The 19,216-nt window shown below is 43.8% G+C and overlaps 1 protein-coding gene and 1 long non-coding RNA gene across 2 annotated transcripts; one reads left to right on the forward strand and one right to left on the reverse strand.

Annotated features, from left to right (window-relative positions):
* Positions 1-3,289: 3,289 nt before the first annotated feature.
* LOC110558546 (uncharacterized) lies at positions 3,290-8,015 on the reverse strand. The gene is made up of 4 exons (XR_002477017.2): positions 7,800-8,015; positions 5,920-6,043; positions 5,605-5,664; positions 3,290-3,974 (listed from the first exon to the last, which is right to left on the reverse strand). It is a non-coding gene; the product is annotated as an uncharacterized LOC110558546 (long non-coding RNA).
* A 66-nt stretch (positions 8,016-8,081) lies between these two features.
* Positions 8,082-16,775, forward strand: LOC110558544 (cytochrome c oxidase subunit 5A, mitochondrial). The gene is made up of 5 exons (XM_021653522.2): positions 8,082-8,282; positions 13,267-13,383; positions 14,958-15,079; positions 15,974-16,097; positions 16,631-16,775. The coding sequence occupies exons 1-4, from the start codon at positions 8,195-8,197 to the stop codon at positions 16,085-16,087; spliced, it is 441 nt and encodes a 146-aa protein (XP_021509197.1). The 5' UTR covers positions 8,082-8,194; the 3' UTR covers positions 16,088-16,097; positions 16,631-16,775.
* Positions 16,776-19,216: the final 2,441 nt, after the last annotated feature.

Here is a 19,216-nt window from a genome sequence, read left to right on the forward strand (position 1 = left end):
TCTGTGCTAGAGTGAATTCAAGGCCAGCCAAGACAAGTTAGTGAGAGCCTGTCTCAAAATAAAAGCAAAAAAGAAAGTTGAAGGTATAGCTCACTGGTGGGACATTGACCTGTCTGAGCCTCATGCCAAGCACAGGAAGAATGGAAAAAAGAAAGAAAGAAAGAGAGAGGGGGGGGAGGGGAGGGAGGGAGGGAAGGAGAGAGGGAGGGAGGGAGGAAAGGATGTAAGGAGGGAAGGAAGAGTTGGCATGGAGGTGTTGCTCAGTAGTAGATGTCTTGCCTAGAATGTACAAGACCTTGGTGGTCCTGTGGTGGTTTGAATGAGAATGGGCCTCATAGGCTCATATATTTGAAAGCTTTGTCCTCAGTCAGTGGAATTATTTGGAAGGATTAAGAGGTGTGGCCTTGTCAGAGGAGGTGTGTCACTGGGTGTGCTTTGAGTTTTCAAAAGCCTCTATCATATTCCAGTCTTTCTCTCTGGCCTGGGATTGTGGACCAAATGTGAGTTCTCAGCTAGCGCTGGAGTACCATGCCTGCCTGCCTGCAGCTATGCTGTCAGCCATGATGGTCACAGACACACTCTGAAACTGTAAGCAAGCCCCCAGTAAAATGCTTTCTTTTCTAAGTTGCTTTAGCCACTGCATTTCTTCACAGCAATAGAAAATTTACTGAGACAGGCCCTATCCACAGCACAACAGTTTATTAATTAATATTAAAAACAAAGTCATACTGAAGTAGAGCAAGCCTTTAATCTAAAATGTGATCCTGGGGCTGGAGAACTAGCTCAGCAGTTGAGTGTGTACTGATCTTGCAAAAGACCCAAGTTCAGCTCACTGCTGCTTCTAACTCCAACTCTAGAGAGGGATCCAGTGGACACCAACAATCATGTGCACAAACACTACTCAGACACTTAAAATTAAAACTAATAAACACCTTTATGCTGTGGTCCTGTAAAAGGAGAGCTATACAAACAAATAACCAGAGGAAAGAAAAAAGTAATATAAATATGGGACAGAGATTAGAGTGAGTGATATACATCGACACACCAAGGAGTTCAAAGAATTAGCAGCAAAGAACAGAAGCTGAGGAAAATATGGGAAAGTCTTCCCTAGGGAGTTTAAGGTACCAGTCTCAGGGACTTTGGTACTGAAGCTGTAGGCAACGGACACAGTAAGTTTTCTCACTATCTCCAGCGAAAAAGAAGGAGAGGGAACAAGGAGTATTTGTCAAGGCACCTGTTGTCAAAATGACCAGCCCTACATGAGGGTTTATTCTCTGGGTTGTGTCGATCAGAGGCTTTGGAGAAACTTAGCCTATGATTTGAAGCAAGCAGCTTCTTCTCCGGGCCTCAGCCTTCTTAGATGAAAAATAAGTCCCAGATCATTGAAGGAAGAAAGGAGGTGATAATACTGGGCTATATTGGTTCTTGCAAAAACAAAAAACAAACAAACAAACAAACAAACAAAACCTTGAGGACTGGCAAGATGGCTCCCTGGGAAAAGGTCTTTTCGACTAAGCCTAATGAGCTGAGTTTAATTCCTAATGGTGGAAAGAAAGAACTGACTAGCTCAGTTTGTGCTCTAAGCACCCACAGCATGCACATTCCCTCCCCTGCACAAAATATATGTTATGAAAAAAATTGAGACAGTGTTTTGCTATGTAGGCATAGCACTCCAGGAACTCGATCTCCAGAGCAGGGTGACCTTGAATTCAAAGAGATCCACCTGCCTCTGCCTCCCAAGTGCAGGGATTGAAGGGATTCTACCATCCTCAACTTAATTTTAAAAATAACAAATGGAGAAATATCATCTGAGTCATTGCTTAAAGACACACGAAGCCTTTATCGAATCCAAACCCTCAGGATTCACTGCTCTCAGGAGGAGGTTAGGGTGCAGCTTAGAGGTAGAATATTCACCTAGATGTGAAGTCCTACATTAGATCCCTACTACTGAAAAAATAAAAGCTAATTCTACTGAGAGAGACCTGGGAATATGCATTTTAACAAAAGTCTCAGTTGATGGTGAGGATTAATTGAGATCCATTATTCTCGGAATGAAAGAGTTGTGTTTACACTGGCAAGAGTGATAACATTAAATCTCCTTTCAACTGAACTTGGTAGCTCACATTTGAAATATGAACATACACTGTGTGGGTATGGGAATGTGCGTGCAGGTCCCCAAGGAGGCCGGAAGCATCAGATCCCCAGGAGAGGGGATTACATACAGTTTTGTGAGCTGCCCAGCGTGGGTGCAGGGAGCCCACCCAGTTCTTCGAAAGCTGTGCACGCTCTCAAACACTGAGCCGCCTCCTCAGCCTGAGTTTTTATTTTACATATTATGAATGTATGTTTTATATGTATGTATCTGTGCACATGCACTTGTCTGTAGGTGCCTACAGAGACCAGAGATGTCATCTGAGGCCCTGGAGCTGGAGGGCAGGCGATGTAAGCCTCCTCATGTGGGTGCTAGAAGCCAAACTCAGATTCTCCCAAAGAGCCAGCACTCTTTCCTGCAGAACCGTGTCTTCAGCCCTGGTCAGCCCTGGTCTTTCTTTTGGTTTTTGACACAGGGTCTGTGTAGCTCTGGCTGTCCTGGAACTCTCTCTGTAGACCAGGCTGGCCTCAAACTCACAAAGATTCGACTGCCTCTGCCTCCTGGATGCTGGGATCAGAGGTGTGCGCCACCACAACTGGCTCCTGGTTTTTCTCTTTAAACCCTAATAAAAATTGCCCTCCAGCTTAAAACAAGTAAATAAGTCCCTTTTCTTGTCAGGCATGGGACATGCCTGCCTACACTCCTGCGATTCCAACACTAAAGAGGCTAGAGCAGGCGGATTGGGAGTTCAAAGCTAGTCTAGGCAACACAGCAATACCCCGTCTTTAAACCAAACAAAACTAGCCAGGCATGGTGGCACACATCTCTAATCCCAGCACTCAGGGAGGCAGAGGCAGGCCTCGCCAAACTCTCTGTGAGTTCAAGGCCAGCCTGATCTTACAAAGAGAGTCCAGGACAGCCAAGGCCACACAGAGAAACCCAGTCTTGAAAAGAAAAAACGAAACAAAAGAAAACTGAGCCAGCAAGATGGCTCATCAGGTAAAGAGAGGCACTTGCCTACACTGACAACTTGAGTTTAATCCCTGTGGTTCATATAGTAGAAGGAGAAAACCAACTCCTGCAAATTGCTTCTCCTCTCTACACTCTTGCCATCGTACCCACATGACTAAATACGAACACACACACGCGTAAATTTTTATTTATTTATTTATTTATTTATTTATTTTGAGACAGCGTTTCTCTGTGTATTTTTGGCTATCCTTGACTCACTCTGTAAACCAGGCCGGCCTTGAACTCACAGAGATCCGCCTTCCACTGCCTCCCAGAATGCTGGGATTATAGGTGTGCGCCACCATGCCCGACTCAGACACATCATTTTTTAAATCCCACGATTTATAACAATGTTTTTTAAAATCCCGTCTCTACTTCCAGCTTTTTTTTCAGTCTTTTGTTGTTGTTGGTGGTGGTGGTAGGTTTGGGGTTTTTATTTTTGTTTACTGTTCTGGGATTGGCTCTAGGTCTTCATATCTGCTAGTCAAGCAGCTTTGTCACGATCCTCAGTCATAATTTGATACACATTTCCGGAGAAAAATCACTGTTGCAGAACGGCTCCGAGCTGCCCTCTACCGGTCATTTTTGGAAGAGACAGGCTCTGCGCTCAGAGAGAGGGAAGAAAAAGGGTGGAAATCTTTTTTTTCTTTTTTTTTTTTTTTTGAGACGGGGTGGGGGAGGTTGAGAAGTGGAGGCTGGAGGGCGACGCTAAAGAACTCCAACCACAAATCTAGGTGCTCCGGGTCCTGTTTCTGAGCGGAAGATGAGGGAGCAGGACCTAGCTCAGACAGCAAGGACATCACTACAAAGACTCGGTTTCCACGTAAATGGTGTGTTTCTGTATCTTCATCCGGATAGCGCAACCTTCATGCTAGAGCAAGTTAAACAATTACTACACGGCTCATATGACGTTTTAAATGTATTTCCAGAAGAACTGGAAACGTGTCCACACACACACAACATGCCTACATGACTGCTTCCAAATATGCCGGTGGGAACATCCCCAACAGTGTTAAGTGATAACAATAATATGTTCCCGTCTTGCCTCTGGCTTTCAAGCTAAAAGCTCTCAGGATCTGTAACCATGAACTTTCTGCTGACACATACAATTGAAACAAATTAGGACATATGAAAACATAAGCATGACTATTCAGAGCACGCTACTGGTAAGAGCCCCACAGTGGAAATAACCTAACTGCCCATCGGATAATGAATGGATTGGGTCAGGAGGTGACTCAGCGGAAAAGGCAGTTGCTTCCTAGCCCATGATCTGAGTTTGATCCTCAACCCCACACCCCCAGGTGAAAGAAGAGGGCTGACTGAAGTTGCCCCTTGACCTCCAAGCATGCCACAGCACACCTGCCCCATAAATAAATGTAATTTGATTTTTTTCCAGCTGTTATGTTGATGCAACAGAACAGAAATCTGCCAGGCGGAGGAATGAGTACAGGTTAATGTTAGGTTATTGGCTAAACAGTGTTCCTCCAAAATTCCTATGTAGAAATCCTAACCCTTAGTACCATAGTATGTGGTAGCATCTACAGATAGAACTTTAAAGAGGTGGTTAAGACTGGATGTGGTGGTGCATCTGGCCCTTAGAAATAGACTAGGGATGACTGAAGTTGGAGGTCTATCTGGGTGATATGGTGAAACTCTGGATCAAAGGGAGAAAGGGGGAAAAAAGATTCCCCTCCCTCAAAGGCACAGAATTATATTATTTCCTTTATGAGATATATCCATAGAAGGAAAGCCATTGCTTGCCCGGTAGCACAGGCCTATCATCCCAGCTACTAGGGAAGCTGAGGCAGGCAGATGGAAAGTCTGGCAGGGCTACAGAGTAAGTTCGAGGCCAGCCTGGAGAACATAGTGAGAATCTGTTTCACTAAAAATAAATGAAAGGGGCTGAGGCTACAGCTCAGTGGTGACATGCTTGCCTAGCATGGGAGAGACACAGGTTTCAAGCCACAAGACTGGTGGAGGGATAATAGGAAAGAAAACAAAACAGACAAGGCGCTGGAGGAATGGCTCTGCAGTCAAGAACACTTGCTGCTCTTGAAAAGGATCCCGGTTTCATTCCCAGCACCCACATGGTGGCTCATGACCCATTGTTACTCCAGGTCTGGTGATCTGATGCCTTCTTCTGGCCTCCATACACATTAAGCATGCATGTACACATATATAAAGCAGACAAAACACTCGTACACATAAAATAATTTTTTGGGTTTGGCTTAGTTTTGATTTTTTGAGACAGGATCTCTCTGTATAGCTATGGCTATCCTGGAAGGTGCTCATATTCAGAGACCTGCCTGCCACTGACTCGAATTGCTGGGATTAAAGGCACGCGCCACCACCCCACCACCCCACCACCCCACCACCCCACCACCCCTCCACCCCCCCCACCGCCACCTGTCATCCACCACCTACCACCCTCGCCTCCCCAGCCCCAGAAAAATAAAAATGTGTTAAAAGCTATAGTGCAGAAGGAAAACAGAGGTGCTTACAGTGGATGTGGGTGGGGATCACCATTCTTGGACTGTATTATCTCGGGGGTGATGAACATTCTGGAATTACAGAGGCGTGATGACTACACAGTACAATAGCTAAAATGAACACCAGCTGATTCCATATCTTTAAAAGGGTACGATAGTTTCTGAATTATATCACTAGACAAGTACTCTGCCCCTGAGCCACATCCCTAGCCCTTTTATACAAAGCAAGCAAACAAGAACAACCAAAAAAAAAAAAAAAAAACACACTTTTTTTGTTAAGCTGTTTCTGTTTCTGTCAGGCACTTTGTCACATCAATAAAAAATTACCTAAGGGACAGTGAGGTGGTTCCTTGAATCCCAGCACTCAGGAGGCAGAGGTTGATGGATCTCTGTGAGTTCAAGACCAGACAGGGCCACAGTGAAACCTTGTGTCTTAATCAGTGCTCTGCTGCTGTGGAAATATAAGCAACAATCATAAGAGAAAGCATTTAACTGGGGCTGGCTTACAGCTTCAGAGGCTCAGTCCATTATGATCATGTCAGGAAGCATGGCAGCAGGCAGGCAGGCAAGGTATTGGAAACGAGAGTTCTACGTCTGAAAACAGTAGGGAGAAACTGAGCCTGACTTGAGCTTCTGAAACCCCAAAGCCCACCCCTAGTGACACACTTCCTCCAACAAGGCCACGCCTCCTAATCCCTCTCAAACAGTGCCACTCGCCAATAACCAAGCATTCAATTATGTGAGGCTGTGAGGACCGTTCTCATTCAAACCACCATACTTTGTATCAAAAAAAAAAAAAAAATGTCCCATACATGGCACAGAAAAGTCAAGAATTTGGATAAGCTATATTCATAGACTCACACTCCTTCAAGTTACATTTTTCTTTCTTCTTTTATTTTCTTATCCATCTATCTATCTATCTATCTATCTATCTATCTCTATCTACCTACCTACCTATCTATCTATTTCTATTCAACCATGCAATCATTACTTTTTTTATGTGTATGTGTGTGAATTTATAGCACATGTGTGGGCATCTGTGGGGGCCAGAAGAGGTGTCAAATTCCCTTGGAGCTGGAGTTACAGGCAGTTGTGAGCTGTCTGGTGTGAAGTAAAATTGAGTCTTCCAATAGAGCTGAAAACACTATTATAAACTATTGAGCCATCTTTTTCCTGACCAGCATTTACTGGGATTTTTTTGGTTGTTGTTCTTGTCACTCTTCCCCTCCCGCCCCCAACCTCAGGTAGGTTTTCTCTTCGTAGTCCTAAATGACCTGGAACTTGCTCTTCAGACCAGGCTGACCTCAAACTCAGAGATCTGCCCGCTTCTGCCTCCCAAGAGCTGGCATGTGTCACCACGCCCAGCATTTACTATATTTTTAAGATAAAATTTTATTCTGTAGTCCAGGCTGGTCTGGAATTCACTGCTATAGCCCAGGCTAGCCTCAAACTTGTGACACTCCTCCTACCTCAGCCTCTCTAGTTCTGAGATAACAGACATGAGACATCAACTGTAACTTATCCAATCACATCACTTAGTTGCTACACTGGAAATTAAAACTAGAGCCTTGAATATGCTATATAATTGCCTCATCACTAACCCCGGGCTTCCCATCATACTCCCTACAGTTATCCAGGCTTTGACCATGCATATGCAGCAAAGGTTTTATTTAAAAACAAACAAACAACAAAAAGGAAGTGTTCAGGGAGCCTCAGTACAGCTGAGCAGGTAGAGGCTTTAGGAAAGAAACAGGATCACGGTGTTTCCCTGAGTCTCTGAGTTCCTCTATTAACAGGGCCCAAGGAAGGGGTTGTAGGAATATTTATTGGAGGCTGGCTGAGCAGGAGTTCCCGAGGCCTTGCTTTGAGCTTTTGAAGAGTCACCCAGCCTGGAAGCCACAACAAAGACCAGGCTAGCTTAGAACTTTTAACAATCCTCTTTCTGTTTTGGGTCGGTTTCTTTCTCTGTAAAATTAAATAACTGGGCTTTAAAAAGTAGGGAAAAGAGCCTGAGCACTTGGCGAGGAAGGAGTGCAGGGGAATCATGTGACCCAGGCAGTCCCTGGATCCCCGGTCCTTCTGCCTCAGCCTCCAAAGTGCTGAGAATATTGGCTTGAGTCGCCACTCCCAGTATGAAAAAAAAAAAAAAAATTTTTTTTTTCAGAGACACAAACTGCATGGGAGGGTTTGGAACTTGGATTCCTCACCACGCGGGGCAAAGCGGTTCTTCCTATTATAGTTTGTCGTCGTTATCGCCACAATTCCAACTGGGATAGTCTCCTCCGTGGGCGGATTCCAAACTCCACACTGTCCGCTGCTCGCCCTGCTTCCTCCCGCAGCGGGAAGTTCACTACGGTCACTCGGTCATCCAAGTAACCTCGGCGCGGCGCCGGCGCAGTTTGTCCCCGACGCGCCGCCGTAGCCGCCCGCGGCCGCGTGGTGTCCCACCCGCTTCCGTCGGCGCGAGATCCGCAGTGGGCGGGCCTTACGCTCCGCCCAGCGTGCGTCGCTGTGTGAGTCCGGCCCCCTCGAGCTGCTGAGCCGCCCGCGAGCTCGCCACCGGCTTTTCTTCAGCCCCAGCCCGTGCGCTGCGGTCGCCGTCATGCTCGCCGCCGCCCTTCGTCGCTGTGCCGCGGCCGCGGCCGCCCGAGGCTTCCTGCACCCGGCCTCGGCCCCCAGCCCCGCCGCCGGTAAGCCCCGCGCCCGCCGCAGCCCGCGTGTCCTTGTTGTGACCTGGGCTCCCGCCGCCACTCGAGGGCAGGCTCCCTGGCGGCCTAGCCTTTGCCCTAGGAGCCGGCAGCCGGGCCGGGTGACCGCCGTCCGGCCGCCGCCGCCCGGGCTTATGTGGGAGATCCCCCAGGCCTTCCTCCCGCCACTTCCTCATGCCGGATCTGAGACCCGTCAGGTGTGGATCTGTCGGGGTCGCCGAGGACAGGCTCAGCGCTTCCTCTCAGTCTCTGGGCCCTGACCGGTCCGGCGCTGACCCTGCAGCCACCTGACCGGGAGTGGCCCCCGTGGGCCTGCAGCTTCTTGGCGAAGGTGACATTGAGCCTCCGGGCGCGCCGCCCGCCCTTGCGTTTCCTAGAACACTATTCGACTCCCCACTGGGACCCAATGTTTTTTGTGCCACCTTCATAACTCGGTGCAGTCACGTTTAAGGACTGTTGTGCCACGTTCTAATTTCACGTTTAAAATAGATCATTTAAACGTGTGTGGTGGCTTTCTCGTGGTTGGCAAGAGAGAGCCTGAATGTGTATAGGTATTAACGGTAAGAACGTTAACGTTACCAAAATTGAGTACCAAATAACCAGGAGTACGTGTTGTACAAATATGGGAAAGCTTCGTGGATCCCCACCTGGCTCCCTTAAAATTAGAAGCCTCAGTGCTGAACTATGAAATGTTAATTCTTGTTGCTTATTTCCTCCTCTGTTATCTGTAGATTTTGTGTTCATCATCGCTCACCTCCAGTACTGGGGAGGAACCAAGGGTCTCTTGCATTGCTAGATAATTGCTCTGCTATTCAGTGCATTCTCAGACTTCTCCCCCTAGCACTGTACACTTTATTTTTGTTTGGTTTTGGTATATCTCACTATATAACCCAGGCTGTCCTGGAACTCTTTGTAAACCAGGTGGGCCTCGACCTCAAAAAAAATATGATTATTTTATTTTTGAGACAGGCCCTTTGTAGCCCAGACTGGCCTGGCGTAGAACTCAAAATGGTACCAAAGGCCAGCCAGGAACTTAGTGCATTCATTCTGCCTCCCAAGTGCTGGGATTATCACTAAAGATCTCTAGGTTTATCTCTGAGGCTTTCTATATTCACCCCCTGGTGTATAATTCAGAAACCAGACTTAATTTTAGTTGGTTCTCCCTTCTACCTAAATGTTGCCACAGGAGGGCAGTATTGGTCGCAAATGGTGTCCGTTCCTTTTTAGCTGTGTGACCTTGTACATAACTAATTGATCTTAAGCTTCATTTGCCTTTCTGAAGTTAAGATCATTTTTGGTGAGGTTTAAATTAGGTAATGCAACTCTTAGCTGGCACAAAGGCTTGATATGATCATGCCTTGCTAAATAATAAAATGGAGTCTGGTAGGTACCACTTACACATTAATCAGTTTTGTCAGGGGACATCTTAGAGCCTATTACCTAGGCTATGAAGGATAGCATACTCATCCTATATTTGGTTCATGGTTGGCAGAAATGTTCAAAACATTCTTGGTTTATTGCAATTCAGTTGGTCTTAGGTTGAGATTTGTTATTGGTATGAGATCATAAGTTTTTTTGTAATTGAAAGTGAGAAAGACACTGGGGAAGCAGGGTGTGGTGGCATGCATGCTCTTGGTCCCAGTACAAGAGGCAGGCAGATTTCTGAGTACCTGTTCTGGCCAGTGACTAACAATACAATGACAGGGTGAGGGGGAAAAAGAAGCAGCAGGATGTGGTGGCTTACAGCTAGGAAGGCTGAGGCAGGAAGATCACTAAGAATTCCAGGTCAGTCTGGTATACAGAGTTCAATAAAATACTTCAGTAAAATAAAATGAAAGTTGTGGGCCCCGCTGGCTGATGTTGGAATGTATCCTCTGTAACAGCGATTCTCAAGATTCTCAACCTTCTTAAAGCTGAAGCCCTCCAACACAGTTTCTTGTGTTGTGGTGACTCCCAACCACAAAATTACTTCATTGCTACTTCATAACTGTAATTTTGCTACTATTATTAATTGCAATGTAAGTATTTGGTGGGCAGGATATCTGATGTGTGACCCGTGGGGTCACGACCCATAAGTCAAGAACCACTGCTCTGTAATTGTCCTAAGTTTGCTGGTAGGATCAGTCTCAATAGCCAGTTTGCTCTGGGGATCCTCTGCCTTATGGGAGTGGAATTACAGTTGGGACAGTGTGTGTACCCAGCATTTTATGTGGGCCTAGGGATCCAAACTCTACTGAGCCATCTTTCCAGCCCCTAATTTTATTTATTTATTCTTTCGTTCACTTATTTATCTGTTGGTTTACTTAGGGGCAGGGTCTCTTACAGCCCAGACTGGCCTTGAATCTAATACTCCTGACCCCACCTCCTAAGTTAACATTTTAAATAAAATTCTAATCAACCCTTGGAATTATGTTTCCTGAGAGCTTTAAGACCTGGAAAGATGGAAGTTGTTTGTTTTTCTCTTGTGTATGTACGTACTCATGTACATGTGCCATCACACAAAACCCACTTAGGAAGTGGTAGTGGTGTTTGGATGGGGGGGGGTGCCTGTATAATTTCTCTGAAACCGAAGTGTGGGAAAAGGAGCTGGACCTGATACAATTCCAGCTTTGGGGAGGCCGAGGTAGGAGATGGAGCATTCAGTCTTTAATACATCTCAAGAGAACAATAAAACTTATGTATCTGTATATACTAGTAAAACATCGCCTTATTTGTAGGAGGGGTGGCTAAGGACCCATGTCGTTTAAACTTTGTAGAAGATAGGATAGTCTGGTTTTTGCGGTTGTGAAACAGGTTGTGTGTGTGTGTGTGTGTGTGTACATACGTGTACTCAGTGGGTTGTTTTGTTGGTTAATTGGTTTGGTTTGGGTGGTTATTGTTTTTGAAACTGGGTCTTGCTATGTAACCTGGCAGGTCTGGAATTCATGGAGTTCCTTGCCTCTGCCTTCTGAGTGCTGAGATGAAAGTGCCATTCATCATGCTGGGCCCTAATGATTGTTTTTGTTTGTTGTTTGTTTGTTTTGTTTTGTTCTGAGATTGGATCTTACTCTGTAGCCCAGGGTGACCTCAACTTCCATAGTGTTAGTATTACACATGCCCTGCTTTTTCTTTTCTCTTTCACATAAGAATTTGTGATTTGGCCTCTAGGAAGGGGTAAACAAAACATGATCATTTTGGCTTGAATTTGCATTTGCTGGTTGTCTGTTTTTATAACTAGAAAACAAAGCTAGCACCAGATCCATACCTAGGAGTAAGCAAAAGGAATTGGCAACCATGAAATTCTTTTCTAGATTGACGGTCAATCTAACAGTTAATGTAGACTTAAAGAACAGACCAGGCAAGGCTCTGGGATCCCAATCACTAGGGGAATCCAACAAACAAAAAACTTAGCTCTACGAGGAAGTACTCATACTTTAATATTTATTGAGTAAATATTTAGGAGGAAAATTCCTGGATTTAATGGTAGCTATGTTGTAACTAGAGAAGATACCACTAAGCACTGGGCATATACCTGTGATCCCAGCTCTCTAGGAGGCAGAAGTAGGCGAGTCTCTGTGAGTTCAGGGCTCCTGGTCTACAAAGGGAGTTCAGGACAGCCAAGGCTATACAGAGAAACCCCGTCAAGAAAAAAGAAATCACTATGCACTCTTTGGAAGTGGTCGTACCATTTTATGCTTGCCCTTTAAGTACCTTGGTCCTTGCTCTGGATTACTTTAGTTTTTCAAAAAGGTATTTTAGGACTTCTAGGTAATCATGAGATAGAATTTTACTGCATTCTTGCTTTGTGGTGTATAAAATGCATTAGTCTTCTGAAATATTAAATATACATGTAGTTTTGATTAAGTGTAGATATCAGATACATTTAGGTCTAATGACCTTTTTCTTTGTAAAGAAGTTAAAACACATCCACGTTTAGCCAATTTATACCCATATTCCAGTTTGTTTGGGACCAGGGTTGTAGAGAAAATTGTCTCTGGAAATTGGGACTTAGGCTGTGATCTTCTGGGAATGGCAAGTATTTTGTTCAAGGTGCAAATGGTGTTATTCAAGGTGTTATTCAGTCGTTTCAGTTGATCTCACAGAAGACCTCAGCTGATCTCCTATTATACGTTTTGTCTGCTTCTCTTTTTCTCCTTTTCTATCAGTTGCCATATTAAGGTAAAAATGCACTATTAGGAGCTGAAGAGATGTCTCATTGGTTAAGAACACTACTGCTTTTCCAGAGTACTGCCTCAATTCAGTTCCCAGCATTCACACCAGATGCTCATGATGGCCTGTAACTCCAGCTCCATGACATTGAATACCTCTGGCTTCCAAGGGTACCTGCCTTCATGGGACTATACCCACCCACAGACATTCTCACACACACACACACACACACACACACACACGTATAATTAAAGCTTATGAGTGTGAGTGTGTGGCTGCAGATGTGTGCATGTGCAGGTCAGAAGACAATTCCATTGGCTTGCCTTTCTGCCTTTATGTGGGTTCTAGGGATCTACAACTATACACTGATCTATCTCACTGGCCTGAGACGGCTTTTGCTAAGTAGCCCAGGCTGAGCTCAATCCTCCTGCCTAAATTTCCAGAGTTTTGGGATTATAGGAATGTGCCATCACACCTAGGTGTATAAAACTGTTTGTTTTTCTTTGGGTGGTATTTAAGATTTGTTTTCCTTGCCTTTTGAAACACTCACTCTGTAGCCAGGCTGTGCTTAGAATTCAGTTATAGTGCAGGCTAACTTTGAAATCTGCCTAGGCAGCATAGCAAGATCTGTCTCAAATGAACAAAAAAAGACAACTTAATGCACGAGGTAATGTATGTTAAGCACCCTTTGTACATTTTGTCCCCTTTTGTTCTCAACTCCTCTGCCAACTACTGCATTAACAGGATATAACAGGATATAATGCTCACATTTCAGAACAGTCTTCACTATTGAAGTTACTGCTCTTTTATCTTGTAGCTGTCTATTCCGTTCGCTGCTATTCTCATGGGTCACATGAGACAGATGAGGAGTTTGACGCTCGCTGGGTGACATACTTCAACAAGCCAGACATTGATGCCTGGGAACTGCGTAAAGGTAATTGGAACGTAGATGTCTCTCTGTTTGGGTGTGTAAATATGAACCATTCCCATTACTCTTTTAAAAGCAACTAGTTTGAAAACACATTGTGTGAGCTGTTGACTTTCACACAGCTTGCAGTTAGAAAAGCCTACAGCGTCTGTAATGTTTCCTGCAAAGTATGAGTTCTAAACCGGACAGTGGGGCTGAAGGGTGATAGTCCGTGATAGAGCCCTTGCCAAGCATGCAAGGCTTGGGTCTGGTCCCAGAACTGGGAAGAAAGAGGGAGGGAATGCATGGACTATTGACATTTGAACCAAAAAATACTTTGTTGTGAGGGGCTGTTTTCTGCACTGGAGGGTGTTTAACAGCATCCTTGGCCTCTACCCGTTAATAAATTTTCCACAATTATGAAAACCAAAAACATCTCCAGATACTGCCCAGAATCTGAATCACCCAAGCGCAAAATCACCCCCATTGCCACTGCTACAGATACAGGCTAACTGAACAAAGTTACTAGTTTTTGTGCCTTTCAGGTAATTTACATGGACAGTCATTTGATATATCCCCTCCCCGTAAATGTTTTTTTTTTGTTTGTTTGTTTGTTTGTTTTTAGTTTTAGTCTTAAGTTATTAGTGCAGGAATTTTTTTAAGGCAGGAACAAATAGCGTTAATGTTAACCAGTCATCAGTTTTAAGTGTACTATGTTAGTAATATCAGACCAAGAATCTGTGGCACTGTGGCTGTGGGTGTGGTTGTTACTCTTTAAGTATTTTGCAATAATAAAAGCAAAACACTCAAGTGCTTTTAACTTCTCTGCTGAAATGTAATGCCTTCATCTTGCAGCAGCTGGGGAAATTCTTACTGAATAACCCAAAAAATCTTACTGGCTATGAAAAGAACAGAATTCTGCATTCTCATCAAGTCTTCTATTTTCGTGATGTGTCGTTTTATACAGACACAAAAGTAATCATGCCCAGTCATTTTCTGGTTGAATGTTTATGAGTCTTTACACTAATGTTTCTCTATAATGTCTTCTTAATGTCCTCACTTGGGTCTCATTATCTCTCCTTAGTCATTCTTCTGTTTGTTTTTAGATGATTTTTCAATACTGTTTGTTTTAAAGCATTCAAAATTCCTATATAGTATTAACAGTTAAGCATGAAAGTTAAAGCTCTAGGGTTTCTTCATTTAATTTTAATACTGTTGCATAATTCTACTAATTCTCTGATTTTTCGAGACAGGGTTTCTCTGTGTAACTTTGGCTGTCCTGGAATCGATTTGTAGACCACACTGGCCTCCAACTCACAGCAATCCACCGGCCTCTGCTCCCTGAGTGCTGGGATTACAGGCATGCGCCACCCACGCCTGGCTGTAATTCTACTAATTCTTTCTGAAAGATTCACTGTGTTCTTACCAGTTTGTTACAGGTAGATTATCGTTCTACAGTTAAGATGAGGTCACATGTCCATGAGAGCTAAGCCATAGAAATTAAGTAGATAGATAACTGAATTTTAGTGTAAAGAAAGATATTTCAGGATAATATGAACCTTCTTCCTTCCTTCCTTTTTTTTCCCCCCCTAACTTGACAGGTATGAATACACTTGTTGGCTATGATCTGGTTCCTGAGCCCAAAATCATTGATGCTGCTTTGCGGGCATGTAGACGGTTAAATGATTTTGCTAGTGCTGTTCGCATCTTGGAGGTTGTTAAGGTCAGTAAAATAATGATACTAAGGTTGTTCCAGAAGTAGGTGTGCCATATCACTTAGCAGCACTGGTCTGACTTCTACATATAATATCCTCTTAAGTATAGTTATCAAAGAAATGACATAGTCTATAAGAAAGTTTAAGGATCCAGACATGGTGGCTCACGCCTTTAATTCCAGCACTTAGGTGGTGGAAGCACTGTGGTCTGTGAATTTGAGATCAGCCCTGGTCTACATAGCAAGTTCCAGGACAGCCAGGGCCACACAGTGAGAGACTCTAAGAGGGATGGGTCAGCTGTTAGGAGCTGCTGGCTCTTAACTTGCTGCTCTTCTAGAGGACCTGGACTTCAATTCCCAGCACCCACATGGCAGCTTACAACTGTCTTTAACTCCAGTCCCATGGGATCTGACATCCTCATACAAACATCCAGGCAAAACACCGGTGCACTTAAAATAGATAAATAAAAATTTAAAAGTATGTTTTGTAAGGAGGAAAGTGACATACCTTATCTATAATGACTAAGATAATTAAGGGTTCTGTAAGCTATCACTCCAATCAGCACTGGTAGTTAATTCAGTTAGGCCTTTAAATTGGACACAAATTAAAAAAACTTCCCTTATGTTAATTTAATTTACTGATGCCTGATGGGCATGTTTAATTACCTTTTCAAAATTCTGTCATCACCACCTTGAACTTCTGATCCTCCTGCCTCCAATTCTGAAGTGCTAGGATTACAGGAGTGCACACCTGGTTTTGCTGATCTGCAGACCCAACTGGAATGCCTCCAGAATGCTTGGTGGGCATTCTGCCAACTGAGTTATAAACCCTAGCTTTGTAAATGTGGCTAATACATTTTTCTAGTTTCATTTATTAATAGAGACTATTCTCATTGTCAACAGGACAAAGCAGGACCTCATAAGGAAATCTACCCCTATGTCATCCAGGAACTTAGACCAACTTTAAATGAATTGGGAATCTCCACTCCAGAGGAACTGGGTCTTGACAAAGTGTAAACTCCCTTTGGTAAGTAGCATGTCCCTGATTGAAGCAGGAGAAAATTCTGGGTTGATGGCAGCACCATCCTGCTGTTTGTTTGTGTCTACATTTGTGGGGATGCTTATGCCACAGCAACTGTGCGGAACTCAGAGGATGTTTTGTGGAAGTCAGTTTTCTCCTACCATGTGGGTCCTGGGGATTCATCTGAGGTTGTCATGCTCAGCAGCAAGTGCCTTTATCTGCCTGGCCATCTCGATGAACCCTGAAATTACTATGCTGATTGTCTGTGGTGTTCTGAGTGCAAAAGAATCATCTGGCTTTAAAATTTTTTGCTCAGAAAGGAAGGCTTAAGTACCTACCAGCAGTATAAATGATGTAGAGGCTTCAAAGTTAGTTTCTTGTAAAATGGCTGGGGCAGTAGAAAAAGCAGAAAGTGCTCCAGAGTGGAGGTATTTTGGTGCTGTAGTTCCAAAGGTCATTTAAAATAATATATCTTCCTTTTAGCACTTTGCTAGCTAATTCTTTGCTTTTTTTTTTTTTTTTTTTTTTTTTCTCTGCAGATGGGCTTCTCAAGAACATACTGCTTTTGCTACTTGATTGAAACAGTCGCCTGGAAATGTTTTATTTGAACAAATTTTCCTTTGAGTATCAAACCATGTAATAATAACTTGGACTTTAATAAAGGGAAATGAGTTTGAACTGAAATTATGTATTGTGCCATTGTTTGCATTGAGAAGCAGAGGCTGAGCTGGTCACCATGTCACACACCTTTAATCCCAGCACTCAGGAGGCTGACAGGGGCATCTCTGAGTTTGAGGGCTGCCAGGGCTACATAGAAAAACCCTGTCTCAAAAGCAAAGTCATCAAGGTGGTCTGGAAGACATGCTGTGCAACAGCCAGCTCTTCTCTACCTGTGCTTTCCCTGCCTGCTCTTCGAAGCTCCGTGTTAGCTTAGACATCAGAGTATTTACTTTTGCTGTGATTGGTTTGGAGGCATTGTCATTAAAGAATAGAGAAAGAGTTTACCCTGTTTTGCTTTAGAGGCCCCATAATACTGTCAAGTGTCTCTGCTTTCTGCTTATAGGTCTGGGTGACAATGATATAGCCAGTCAGATTACTGTAACAGGAAAGTGGGCTTGGTCTACAGAGGTAGTTCCAGGACAGCCAGGGCTATACAGAGAAACACTGTCAAAAAAAGAAGTAGAATTGTGAAATAAGCCTGCCCATTGCTTTCTTAATTTCCTCCAGATACTGTTCATGTGATCCTACCCCTTGCTTTGTTTCCTCCCTATATTTACATAACTCCTTCCAGGAACTCATGCTAGTGAACTAGCCTGCATATGTGGGAAAAATTAAACAGAATAATTCCCTAATATAGCAAATTTAAAAGTTCTGTGAATATATGCACAGGCTGTGAACAATGAACATAAAAGGCATTAAGGAAGTGACTTTTTAGTTAAAGCCTCGAGAACTGGAGAGAGTGTTATTAATCCTAGACCCAAAGGTAATTTTACTTAACTGTCACATATTTGGCCTTTTTACCATGAGAGAGAAAAGAAAGGATTTTTTTTCCCCTCAAAGCTCAGCTGGTCCTCCTGCCTCTCCTTCCTAAGTGCTAGAATTAGAGGTACACACCGCCATATCCATCCATGCTCTTAATATAGAAGATTGCAGAATTATTATTATAATGGTCTGCTTCCTCATGGCCATAGAGGGAGTCAAGGAGAAAGCAAAGTTCACAGCTATCTTCTAGGGAGTATAATATACCTGCATATAAGGCAGTGCTATACTAGTCTTCATGCTATGAACATTGGAGGCCTGCTGTGCTAGGCCTCATGCCAGCACTCACAGTGGAGCGGCAAAGTGGAAGCTGAAGGGAAGAAGTGAGGCGGGATGAAAGCTGATCCATCTGTAGTTACCTAGTGAGAATGCTGGGTCAGGTGACAACAGAAATGGAAGGCATTTTAAGTCACATTGAGCTGTACTTAACTGGATAAAGGTTGCGAATTCTGGGAAAGCACAGTGAAATGGTGGTGCTGTCAGCAGAAGAGGAGCTTGGTGTGAAAAGGGTTTAAAGTTTAAAGCTGCAAAGATTCCCATGGAAGGTCTCTGGATTATGAAATAGGCTGAAGGCTGACTAAGGGTATCTGCATACTACAGACCGACGGTGGTTCTCAGGCTTCTAATGCTGGGACACTTTAGTATGGTTCCTCACGTTGTGACCCTCAACCATGAAGTGGTTTTCATTGCTATTTTATAACTTAATTTTGCTACTGTTGCAAGTTGTAAATACTTGTGTTTTCGGATGGTCTTAGGTGACCACCCCTGTGAAAGGATCGTTTGACATCCGGTGGATTGACTCGCACAGGTTAAGAATCACTGCTGTAGACCATTTATTAAGGTCGGGCAGTTTTATAAATTTCTGCCTACCACACTTTTGCAAATCATCAACCTTATTTTTTGATTCATACATAGCCTTCAGTCCAACTCCACATATTTTGAATCAATTCTGAAAACTGCTTTCTGGCTAGCAAGATGGCTCAGTGGGCAAGGGTGCTTGCTTTGAAGCATGAAGATCAGAGTTCAGTCCCCACAGCCTACATAGTGGAAGGAGAACTCAAATCCCAAGTTACTCTGACTTTCACACCTGTGCATGCACGCACACACAAATAATTTCTTTTATAAGTTGTTTAGCATATGATAGAGTGCTTTTCTAGCATACTTGAGTCCCTAGGTTCAAAAAAAGTATAAAATATAGTTCATATTTTTGCAGAGTCCAGTCTGTTGTAGAATAACCTATAATCTGCCTCTGTCTGACAGTTCTCTCATCCAGCTAGAAATTTTTGGCAAACATGGTATGCTATTTTGGGCATGGTGGCAACATGTTTAGTCCACAAGAGAAATAGAGGCGTGTAAAACACTGAATCCAAAGCCTTTCTGGTCTACACAGTGAGTTCCAGGCCAGGCGGGGCTCCAAAAAAAAAAAAGGAGAAAAAATTCTGTGCTACGTGAAATTTTAGTTGTATCCCTCTCGGAAGGGACATGATATACTTCTGTGTAACAGATATTGTTTTATCCTATCTTCTTACTCGTTTTTCAAGACAGGGTTTCTCTGTGATCTGGCTCTTCTGGAACTTGCTCTATAG

The sequence above is a fragment of the Meriones unguiculatus genome, chromosome 1 (genome assembly GCF_030254825.1).
Source record: "Meriones unguiculatus strain TT.TT164.6M chromosome 1, Bangor_MerUng_6.1, whole genome shotgun sequence".
Classification (NCBI taxonomy): Eukaryota; Metazoa; Chordata; class Mammalia; order Rodentia; family Muridae; genus Meriones; species Meriones unguiculatus.

Excerpts from the sequence above, each read along its gene's own strand:
- LOC110558544 (XM_021653522.2), top strand. The coding sequence starts at position 8,195 with ATGCTCGCCGCCGCCCTTCGTCGCTGTGCCGCGGCCGCGGCCGCCCGA. Across the intron at positions 13,384-14,957 it reads TGCCTGGGAACTGCGTAAAG|GTATGAATACACTTGTTGGC; the intron begins GTAATTGGAACG and ends CTAACTTGACAG. Across the intron at positions 15,080-15,973 it reads GCATCTTGGAGGTTGTTAAG|GACAAAGCAGGACCTCATAA; the intron begins GTCAGTAAAATA and ends CATTGTCAACAG.